Source organism: Heliangelus exortis, chromosome 3 (assembly GCF_036169615.1).
Source record: "Heliangelus exortis chromosome 3, bHelExo1.hap1, whole genome shotgun sequence".
NCBI classification, from domain to species: Eukaryota; Metazoa; Chordata; class Aves; order Apodiformes; family Trochilidae; genus Heliangelus; species Heliangelus exortis.
This window is the reverse complement of record NC_092424.1, coordinates 52,624,185-52,636,477: the sequence shown is the minus strand read 5'-3', so window position 1 is coordinate 52,636,477 and position 12,293 is coordinate 52,624,185. Positions and strand designations below refer to the sequence as shown.

At 40.4% G+C, this 12,293-nt stretch overlaps 1 protein-coding gene across 5 annotated transcripts in view; it reads right to left on the bottom strand.

Moving 5' to 3' along the window:
- The window catches only part of SCAF8 (SR-related CTD associated factor 8), a 92,879-nt gene extending 80,593 nt beyond the window's left edge, over nucleotides 1-12,286 (bottom strand). For all 5 annotated transcript variants that reach the window (XR_011725225.1, XM_071740611.1, XM_071740612.1 and 2 more), the window contains exon 1: nucleotides 12,017-12,286. Coding sequence is in view for 4 of the 5 variants with exons in the window: in XM_071740611.1 (XP_071596712.1) it covers nucleotides 12,017-12,046 (30 nt within the window). In the remaining variant the exon portion in view is untranslated. The remainder of the gene's footprint in view (nucleotides 1-12,016) is intronic.
- Nucleotides 12,287-12,293: the final 7 nt, after the last annotated feature.

Below are 12,293 nucleotides of genomic sequence, written 5' to 3'. Positions count from 1 at the left end.
CTTGATACTATCTAGAATCTACCGGTGAGAACTGTTATTTAAACCCAGTCAGCATCTTGTTACTTGCTGCAGTACATGGAAACATTAAAATATATACCAAAAATGTGCTTGGAGAATGACCAGAACAGCAAGTGCTCCTCCTGTATCAGGTATTTCAGTTTGGAGAAAAAACAATGAAAAGTTCTTCCACTTATCAACCAAGACAATATGATCTGCCAAAATTAAAACAAAACCAAAACACAGAACAAGAGTATGTTGCAACTGCAACCATCTTAATACAACTGTTCTCAGACACCTGAAGTTCATTATGTGATTTAAATTAAAAAACATTACAGCATAGTCAACATGCTTGATATTTCAGCATATCTTCCTTTTACTGTTGCACCTAATTGACTTATAAAAAAATATAAAAGCAACCAAGAACACTCAAAAAAAGCCTATCTCCTACACATCAGTTGTATTATACACCACCATTCACATATGTTTATATTTAAAGAGGGCATCTAAATACTCATCCTGAGTGTACACGTAATTACATGAAATAAGATGCAACAGTAATACAGCAGTCTCTCCAGCCCATGACTTTTCAGTGAATGAAGTCAGGTGTTGCCATCACTGCCTTTGCTTCTACCCTTCTTCTACCCTCTTCATTTTGAGAAAGACCAATTATGACTTTCAAATTTACTAAGCCTGAACAATTTGAGATGGAATGACAAAATTTTCATATACTTGAGACAAAAGGCGTATTACAGGCCTATTTACAATTTCTTCTAAACCCTCTTCATTACTGCTTTCAAAGAAAATGTTGGTGGCACAGTCTGCTTTGGACAAATGGACTAAAAATGTAAAATTGGGATTTAAAGAAATACCTGGATTCAACTCATGTCTCCTGAATTGCATGCAACTACAAAACAGATGTTTAACTCAGAACAGCCTCTAGAATATACTTCATTTGTTCCTAGCCCCTTATAAGCCATAAAATACAATTTCCCTTTTTCTCTTCACAATGACTTAGGATGTTTACTGTGGGTAAACAAGAAGCTAAGAAAAATGTAAATGGACCACATAAAATAGCTCAGCAAGACTGAGGGCTTTACCAGTTGCCTAACTCCCAACAACAGAATAGAAGGATAGAACAAAAAGTCCAGATGATTTTTTAAAGAATATTACATAGAAAACAGGGAATACAATAGATGTATTTAACTTTGTGTTTTTCTCTTTGGTTATGGGTAACTTCCAAAACTAAATTTTTATCATTATTTTATAGCTAATTCTAGATAACCAACAGGACAACTGATCAGCTACAGGCACAGTGTAAGACTCTGTAGGTTTCCAGAGGCGAGCTTGTGGGACACCCACTCTGGGAAAGTGCCTTTTGTTCTTGTTCTTAGTAAAGTGTGGCACAGAATGGAGAAAAGAGAATTTTAAATACAATCACACCTCTACAAATATGAGCTATGAAACAGAGACATATCCTAAACATTATGAAAACCAAAGACTCACACATTTTGCCTGCCAACTGTTTCTAGGACTCACAATAAAAGCTGTCCTGTCATTCTGATTTTGAAATGCTTTCTCCTTAGATACAGTTTTAAATCCCCTGCATTTACAATGAAACTTCATGATCTTATTTATTTATTTATTTTTGAAGAAAATCATGGTTTATAGTGGGCTAGATTTCTCCGACTAATATTTTTGTTAGATAAATGTTCCTTCTTTCCCAGGAATTGATCCACTTTATTTTCCTGAAAACTAAGAAGTAGTGGCTACTACTGCATATGTGGTAACCAAGCTATGAAGATCAACATGTTATCTGAAGTTATAATGTAGAGCAGATTCAGAAAATAACCTGTTCCTTTTCTCTTGAACTAGCTTTGTTTTGCTAATACATATAGAAGACATGGTTCTGAAAAACTTTAGCCCAATCAGATCTTCCCACAGGTTTTCAAGAATTCTGGTTAATACATTCTAAGCTCTTTGGACTCAACCTCTGAAGAAAAAAGAAAAACATTTGAAGTATGATTATTTTTTTTTTAAATTGCAATGACATCAGTATCAAGATACTAGAATAGAAGTTTTTTATCTATTGTACTAATTCCTAAACTATCAAGGGAGCTCCATAAAGTCATGACATGAGGATAAGACTTTTATAGATCAACATCAAACTCAGTAACAAGGGTGCCAAGCCTTGCCTTCCACGACTGTATTTTAAACATTATCATTATATTGTCAATGTCAAAGCACCAGAAAAATGTCCATCAGCTACCTTTTTGCATAATCACAAAGCTAGAAGAAAAGATAGGAATGCAGTATTACTCATTTGGAACTTAAAAATAAATAAATAAAACCAGCCTCATAGAATCAAAAACTTTACCTAGTAAAACAATGTAAACTCTGTAGGCAAACTCTTGAAAAAAAGTGGAATGAAAATTGTAAACTGTTGCATATCTATAGTTACCATTTTTGTACAAATGGTAGCTCACTTGCCAAAAGCATAACAACACAACAAGAAGGCTATTACCAAAAATACACACTTATACTGGAAATAAATCTGACAGGTGAAGACAAAAGCTAGTACTGTAACTGAAGATCCCCCTTTTGTCTTAAAGAACATATACACCTAAGTGTGGAAGTAGCTGCTGAGTAGGAGCAAAAAATTTACCTAGGCGACTGTTGATTGCTGATGCTGTCCCAGAGAAATACTCCCAAGAAGCAAAGAAATGGAAGTAAAAAAAATGCAGATGCAATTCATGAAAAATTCTGATACAGGAACAAGAATACTGTTTACTGAGTCCAAAGCCAAGACGAACTCTGGATACTCATGAGAACATACAATTATGAAACACTGTCCCAGGCCTCACAACAGTGGCTGATGAGACAAGGAACAGAAGAGGCCCTAGCTGAGGCTGAACCAGCCACTAGGGATAAATTTCTTGGTGGATGTCTGAAGGTAGAACAATGGACCAGTTTCACATACAAGAAAATTTTGGGTCTCCTCCTAAGTAAAATATATTCCCAAGGAGTAATCAGCTGTTTACATTACATTTTAAGATCTGCTTTAATAAATACACACAAAAAACACATTCAGAACAAAAGTAAGAAAGCCATTTGGATTACTGGACCCCAATTTTACAACTGCCACCAGAAAATAGATTGCTGATTGGCAAACTCAAATATGACTTGTTCAGATCATTTCAAGTATTATGCCAAAGTTTGTAGCCCCAGGCACGGTCTTAGGAAGCAGGTGAAAATCAAAGGATCTGAAGTCATAAGAGTTAAGAAGGGAATGTTTTTGAAAGTACAAAATGGTTTGCTGCTCTCTAAATGAGTAGAAAGCAGGACTGATACTCATACTATTCAGTAACAACTCAAGAGTGTTACCAGAATCCAGAGAGCTACGTTACCCTTCTAGGCTCACAGGCACCTGATCAAAACCACAGTTTAAGAAGAAATTTCAAGTACTGAGCACAGAAAAATACTCAATGTGTCCTATACTACTTCATGAAAGAAACGTGGTCCTTGAGCAAAATATACATAAAACTACCCGCAGTACTTTGGGTCTTTAACACAGTATTGCATGGTCATGTCTCTGCAAAGCCGTTAAGTCAAGACTGTGGCTGACAAAAGTCTGACGTCAGATCAGTCTTTGAAAATGTGGTATTAAAACTGTAATATTTATTCAGCACATGTGGAGCCATTTTATCAGGTGAATATCAAGTTAATATTTACTGTACCTTGAAGAGAAAAGGTCTTTCTTTCTCTATGTTCTTTTAATATAAAGCAAATGGTTAAGAATCAGCAAAGTTCAACACTTTATGGGACCCCGCAGAGTAAAATTCTTACAACTCACTGATACTGCTCCTTATGTTCTTGACAGCAAAAGTGATATTAACAAATCTTACATATTCAGCTGTATCTCAAAGGACTTCATACAGTTTACAAAGATTCAATGTTTCCTCTCTGAGGAGCACTATGGGATTATAAAGCAAAATATAACTGATGACCCTTACCACATCCACCCCACAGACTAAGAATGAAAAGGAGAGAGAACTTTTCAAATGTATGCATGTCCACATACACACATACATTTAACTTCTGAAAAATAAGAACCGAGGTAAACCAGAAGTTTTTATTCCAATTTAAAATCTTTATTATATTTACAAATATCAAATCATAAGTGCAGCATCAATTAAAAAAGAAGAAAACTTGAAATATATCATAATAGCAGAGGATATGAAAGAAGGTTGCGCTATTTTTTTATGAGTGGTAAAATACTAGTGAGAAAAAAGAGAAAAGAGAAACATGCAAGTTTTTCTCATTTTCTTAGCAGCTAGGAAAAAAAGCTCTGGAGATGTTTCAAGTGCTTCAGCCAACACAAAATGTGCAGCAGAATCTAAGAAAAGTAAAAGTCTAAAATAAAATTGTTTACACTTTTGTGCACCTACTCTCAAATGCTCAGTAATTAAAATGTGGGTTGTTCCAAGGGTCACATTTCTGAAACAGTAGTTGATGAAACTGGTCCCCACTGCCATTTAAACTATAGCTTCTAAAGAAACATCATGATAAAGCTGACCAACAGACAATGAAGTGCAAGTAGACTATACAGACAACAGCACTGTGAGCAAATGGTGACTGTTACATCCCTACCACTGACAGATTTCAGAAGAATCAGAAGGAGCAATGATCACTTCATGCATCACTTCTATAAGATCTTTCATGGCTTTCTCAACCACTCTGCACAGCAAAAGCTTGCTGTGACTCCACTTCATGATGAGCTATGTGAAGACAACCCTTTTAATTGCTAGTAACAGGTGAACCCCAGCCTAGCAGTGCTGTGAAACTTCTAATTGTGACTCTCAGACCCTAGCAGACATTTATAGTAACAAGAGAAAGGCTACCGGAACCCACATCACTCTGAAGGAACTGTTATCACTACCTTAATCTTGAAGCACTTTATCCTCATCTTCAAACACTTTAAGATGGAGCATATTACACATCTCTATGATGACAAAGTTTATAGAGGATGAAAGCAAAGACAGATAATCTGGGAGAAGCACAGAGAAGTGGTCAGAGAAGCAAGAGATGAGCTTAGGAAAGCAAAACCACAGAGAGAACTGGATCTGGCAAGGGGGGGGGGTTAAAGACAACAGGAAAAATTTCTGTAGGTATGTCAATGGTAAGAAGATGACTAAGGAAAATGTGGGCCCACTCTAGAAGGAAATGGGAGAGCTGGTCACGCAAGTAGAGAAGGCCAAGATACTCAATGACTACTTTGCCTCTGTCTTCACTAGTAAGGACTCTGGTCTCACCCTACATGTTACAGAAGCCAAAGGCAGGGACTGGGAAAAGGAAGATCTTGCCACTGTAGATGAAGAGCAGGTTCAAGACCACTTAAAGAATCTGAAAGTGCACAAGTCCATGGGACCTGATGGGATTCTCCCACAGGTCCTGAAAGAGCTGAAGAATGAAGTTGCAAAGCCACTGTCCATCACAGTTGAAAGGTTGTAACAGTCTGGTGAAGTTCCCACTGACTGGAAAATGAAAACATAAACATCACCTCCATTTTCAAAAATGGAAAAAAACAAGATCCAGGGAACTACAGGCCAGTCAGTCTCACCCCTGTGCCTGGCAAGATCATAGAGCAGATCCTCCTGAAGGTTCTGCTAAGACAAGCAGATAACAAAGGGGTGACTGGTGACAGCCAACACAGCTTCACTAAGGGCAAGTCCTGCCTGACTAATTTGATGGCCTTTTATGATGGGGTTGCAGTCTCGGTGGACAAAGGCAAAGCAACAGACATCATCTACCTGGACCCATGCAAAGCATTCAACACTGCCCCACACGACATTCTCATCTCTAAACTGGAACAATACAGATTCCATGGATGGACCACTCGTTGGCTAAAGAACTGGCTGGCGGGTCAAACCCAAAGAGTTGTGACCAGTGGCTCAGTGTTTAAATGGAGATGTGTGACGAGCGGTGTTCCTCAAGGGCCAGGAGCTGTTTAACATCTTTGTCAGTGACATGGACAGGGGAATCGAATGCACCCTCAGCAGATGACACCAAACTGTGATGAAGTCAACACATTGCAGGGAAGGGACCTTGACAGGCTTGAGAAGTGGACTTGTCCAAACTGCATGAAGTTCAACAAGGCTCAGTGAAAGTGTCTGCACCTGGGTTGAGGCAATCCCATGCACAAATACAGGCTGGGAGGAGAAAGGATTGTGGACAGCCCTGAGGAGAGGAACTTGAGGGTAGTATTGTACCAGAAACTAAACATGAGCCATCGATGTGTGTTTGTAGATCAGAGAGCCAAGCAGGTCCTGGGCTGCATCAAAAGAAGCACAGACAGCAGTCAAGGGAAATGATTCTCCCCCTCTGCTCTTATAAGACCCCATCTGGAGTACTGTGTCCAATTCTAGAGTCCCCAAGATAAGAAGGACATAGAGCTCCTGGAACATGTCCAGTGGAGAGCCACTAAAATGATCAGAAGGCTGGAGCACCTCCCCTGTGAAGACAGGCTAAATAAGTTGGGGTTGTCTGCCTGGAGAAAAGAAGGCTCCAAGGTGACCTTACAGCTTTCCAATATCTGAAGGGGGCCTACAAGAAAGCCGAAGTAGGGCTTTTTGCATGGGTGTGTAGTGAGAGGACAAGGGGCAATGTTACATGTTAGGAAGAAATTCTTTAATTTGAGGGTGGTGAAACACTGGAACAGCTTGCCCAAGGAAGCTGTGGCTGCCCCCTCCCTGGAAGTGTTCAAGGCCAGGTTGGATGGGGCCTTGAGCAACCTGGTCTGGTGGGAGATGTCCCTGCCCATGCAGGGGGTTGGAACTAGATGATCTTTAAGGTCCCTTCCAGCCCAAATCATTCTATGATCCTGTGATGCTAAGTTTCCCATTCAGTTTCCTTCTATATGAAAAGATCAGCACCAAGTCACATAGAGAGAGGAATTAAACTTTTTCTACAAAACACACTCAACTGATCAGGGCATTTCTGGAAGGAATCAGAAGATACATGACTTTCTCATTCCTCGATGTCAAGAGAGAAACTTTTCATTATTCTTCTCTTTGTTAAATATACAAATGTCCCTTTCACAATTGCCTCTTCAATATCAGAATACATAGTGTTGCCTAACAAACAAAACCTGTAATTTTTCCACTACATTTCAGATCAAATTTGTAGCACTGGATCCTAACAACTATCATTCACTGGATCAAACAATGCAAATTCAACATCCTAAATTCCACGTATGTTTCTGGATTTTATTAAGCTATCAAACTACCCTAAGTATGTTTTGCTAACCTTCTAAATGGCTGTAGTTCAGAACTGCAGGTGTCAGTCTCAACAACATACAATGTAGCATTTTTCAATTATTTGACCAAAGTGTGCATAGCTTATGCATGAGCTATCTTTGTTTTGTTTTTAAGCAAAGAGCATGCAAAAAATTAAATAGTAAAGCATCATGGGCATCCGGACTTAACCAGTCTCATTAGGTAAAGAGCCCCTATGTGTCTAAAGATATCAAGAAACTTGAAATATCAATTCTATGTTTAAATCAAATATATCAGTGAATTACTATTGTAGTGCTGAAGAAAGATGCACCTAAGATGAATTTGCTTTTTAAAATTTAAATAAACGGCCTTTCAAGGTTACTGATACTCAGTATTTAAAGAAGTTACCATGGCTAAAGGAAGTATTATTTCAAACACCCAGTTTGAGGTGTACTTAAAACTAATATGTGAACTCCATTTCTCGGAAAATAAACTCCAACCCTATGGCTATTTACATGTCTATAAAGCTATCTACTGTTATTATACAGATTCATTTACTGAAATAAATTTTATAATAATTAAATGGGCTTCAGAATTAAAGCATCCATTGATCTTCTGCACTTGTCTGCACACAGTCTTTACATGATAAACTGAAAAACAACTTCAAAACATAAAGCAAAAAGGACAAGAATTGCAAGAGAACTGTAGAGTATAGCACTCAAACCCAACTTTGGGTACAGCACCTTACAGTGTCTGTTAGGTCTTGCACCTGGGACCACATCACCCTGGAGTGCAGTTCAGACTGGGAGTCTTGGTGAATAACAGGCTCAACATGAGTGAACAGTGTGCTGCAGCAGCAAAGAAAGCCAACAGGGTGCTGGGCTGCATCAAGGGCATCACCAGCAGAGATAAAGAAGTCATCATCCCTCTCTATTCAGTACTTGTCAGACCACACCTGGAGTATTGTGTTCAGTTTTGGTCCTTGCTGTACAAAAAAGATGTCGACAGGCTGGAGAGGGTCCAGACAAGAGTCATGAGGATGATCAGAGGACTGGAGCACCTGCCATATGAGGAGAGGCTGAGAAAATTGGGTTTGTTCAGCTTTGAGAAAAGAAGGATTAGGGTTAGCATTATTATGATGTTCCAGTACTTAAAAGGGGGGGGCTACAAAGAAGATGGAGAGTCACATGGACAAGATGAGGGACAATGGGCTCAAGTTGCTCCTGGGAAGATTCCAATCAAACAAAAGTGGAAAATTTTTCATTCTGAGGACAGTTGGATATCGGAATGGTCTCCCAGGGAAATGGTGGATTTCCCTACTTCAGACAGTTTTAAGTCTTAGATCATCAGAGTGCTGGGACATCACAGCTAAACAGTATTAGAAGGGTTGGAGGAGATGATCCTTGAGGTCCCTTCCAACCCGACAATCTATGATATTCTATGATAGCCAAGACCCATGTGAGAATGTCTAGAATTGAAGCTGACAGCAAAACTTTATCACTGAGCTGACTATGTAACAAATAATGAGTTTTATATGTCTGCAATTACAACATTATCATCTGAGTGCTGAAACTGTCACAGCACACCTGCTTGCCTCTAGTCCATTTCAATTCCTTGTTTACAAAATACTTTTCATAAAATGTATAAAGAATTAGAAACATTTCAGTTATCTTCTTCTGTCAAAACCTGTTCTTGACTTTGATGTTGTGCTCTTTAGAAAACACATAGGACCTGAACTGAGATATGGAGGAAAATGAGTGTCTTGATCAGCTTTCATTATGTTAATTGTAGCAAATGATAAATTGCATGGTGTAAAACACTGCCAGTTATATCACTGGTATATTAGAGTTCATTGTGGTATACTCTGTTTTTCAGTTGCCATGTACTTTTAATTAAATAGTAAAACAAAACCCATGAAATGAAAACAATACTCAGAATATTTCATTTAGGAGTGTGATTATTTCTCTTCTTTAAACTTATCTTTCCCAAGACTTTGAATGTTAGGGCTAATTTTTTATATATGACAGTGCCACGTAATATCATTAGACACTGACCACCCTTCCTCAACAGCTGACATTATTTCCAGCAGTTGGAGTTCAAATTAACCCGAGATATTTCTTTCTAATCAAATTAATGAAAAGCCTATGCTGACCACTTTAGTTTTTGCTGTCATACAAGTATAGCTATAATGCAGGATACTGTTCAGCTCACACTGACATTTGGAATAAGCTATGCTACCTAGATGGACAGCTGCCTTTACTTTAGCTCATTACAGAATCCAAACACAATACATCCTTCAAAAACAAACAAAAACCAACCCCAGAAGTACCTGACCTGCAGACTTTAGTGTTTAAATGTATTTCGAATGTTCTTTCTAAAGCGTCATCTGGATTTCACCAGCAAGTTAAATAAACTGTTATAAAATTATTAACTGAATGCAAACTGTATTAGAGAAAGTATGGTTTAAGTTTTGTACAATTCAGTCTATCCCATCTGCTGTTAAATTTGATTTATATCTATTTTGAGCCAAAAATCTCTAGAACAGAACTCCAAGGTAATTTCTGGAGTAAAATATGACTTTAAACATAATTAAAACAAATTAAAAGGATTTTTAGAAGCCAACTATTAAGTACTTTTTAAGTTACTCAAAAGCATTTAGGTACAGCACTAAGTACAATCTACAGACTCACACACTTCAGCTATTTTAAATATTTTTTAATCATTTCAAAGTTCTAAAATGCAAAAAGTATATAGGTCAGCTAGACCAGAGACAATGATGGAAAGTTAAGTGAGTCAAGTTCTGCACTGCATACAGAGGTATTGAGTGGCTAACAGTGACACTCAGGATTCCCCAAATGTAACAAGCCTCATTCCATTTACTTCCAGGATCAGGCGTTTATAGTCACAGCATCTTTAAAATCTTGCTGTCAGGGTAGCCCAGCATTCATATACAGAGACACTGGTTAAAAAAAATTTTGAAAGATGTATGTTATACAAACAAGTCTATTCATAGATGCTATTATACCATAGGAGATCATTTTGTTAAAAAGTCATTACCTGATCATCTGCATTTCCTTTTCTGCCAACCCAAAGATAACGATTTCTCAAAAACTTAGAAAAATTAAGGCACCTTCTAAAGCTCTCTTTAATATAGTTCTCACCTGAAGTCTTCAGAGCTTATTATTTTATAGTACTTATACCTGAGCACTCAGCAAGTCAGCCAGAAGTCGTTTTTCAATGACAGCAGACTTCTGCTCACACTAATAAATATATGCAAGAAAAAGGTTCTAATCTACTTACATTTTTTTGTTCTTGTGACTAGACTCTTCCTTTTCCCCACTTCACAATATTGCACATAAGCCAGTAAGTAATAAAGGTGGTGGGGGGGAAAGAGTTTATAGTATTTATTTTTCCTCTAGTGGCCACAAATGTGATTTCTTTTACTTAAGAATTCAAATCACGTAAAATGCAACACCTAGAATTATTCCGTTACAGTATTCAACTGCTCCTGAATTAGCAGAAAGTACCTGCCCATTTTATGAACTTATTGTGGCTTGTAGAAACAACCTGGTTGGCACATTGTTCCACTGCAAATCACATTAACATTTTAATCAGCACTGTATGATTTATAATCATTAAAAACCTACTACATCCCCAGTGGGAGTAGCAAGAGGGCAACCTGAACCAGCAATACATGAGCAGTCCGTAGAAGCATATATTGTAACCAGAGCTGATACTTTCGACGGTTAACAAAATCTATTTTAAGACGTATTACTTCCTACAAAGAAAACACGTATTTATTTCCCTTGCTCTTAAATTAACTTCAAAATATAAACGATACAAACTCTCCCAACAAAGAATAACAAAGCAGAGTTGCCACAAGAACGACCTGCTATAAAATAAGCATTAACTACCGGCATAAAAGAGAAGCCAAGCGCTTCCAAGCCCGTAAGCATGTATTCGTGGGTGCCGTAGGTCACTCAGCACAGTGCTTTGGTGCAGGACCTGAGCTCTGTACAGCACACAGCTCTGCTTCCATCCTGACCACAGCGAACATAATATTTTCATAAACAGGGTCGAGTTTACAGGCCTTTGTACACCCATCCTCAGATTTAAAACGCAGCTCTATGAGGTGTTAAAAGTGCGCGCTGGCGGGGTGCGGGCACCCATTTCACAAGCGAGGAAGAAGCGAGTGTCAGAAGAGATAAGGGACACAGAGAAAGGTACAGCCCCCGGGGCCTGGTGATCGTGGAAACCCCCAGGTCGCTCCGTGCAGCCTCCTCCGGCCGCTGCGTGGAGCTGGCTGGGCATCACCCGCCCCACCGCAAGCCAGGCGCAGGAAAGAGGCCTTCTCCACCTCGGCCTCCTCCCGGCTCCCTTCTCTCCCCTCAGCCCGCCGCCACATCTATTCTTCTCCGTTCAGTCTTCCCCAACCCCACGGAGGAAAGAAGACTGGGGGGTGGGGGGGTGGTGTCTCCATTACCCTCTCCTCCCTCCCCACCTCCAATGCTTCCCAGGGACGGCGACAACGACCCGGTCCCGCTACGAGACGGAGGCGAGCCCCCGGGGCTGCCTGAAGGATCGCTCCCTCGCTCCCGGCACCCCTCGCCGAGGTCCCCCCGGTTCACGCCCCCTCCCCGCGGCGAGGCGCACGCAGCGGGAGGGGGCAGGGAAGGCGCCGGGCCCCAGGGCCCCGCCCGCTCCCCGACCCTGAGGGGAAGGAGCGGAGAAGGGGGTTTACACACCTCGCTGTTAAAGGCTTTCACGGCCTCCATGTTGCGGCAGAGGGGGGAGCCGGGCGGCTTCTCTCCGCTGATGGCGGCCGGGCCCGGGGCCGGGCCGCGGCCGGGAGGGGGGATAGTCTCGGTCTGTGGGTGCGTGTGCGCCTCGCTCAGGGGCCGCCGGGCCTTCTCGCCATGGCGGGTGGCGCAGGGGGCGGGAGCGGAGGGACGCGAGTCCCCCCTCGTTTCCGTCACCTCCCGGCAGCGTACGGCCTCCTCGCCCCGCTTCCCGCCCGGCGGA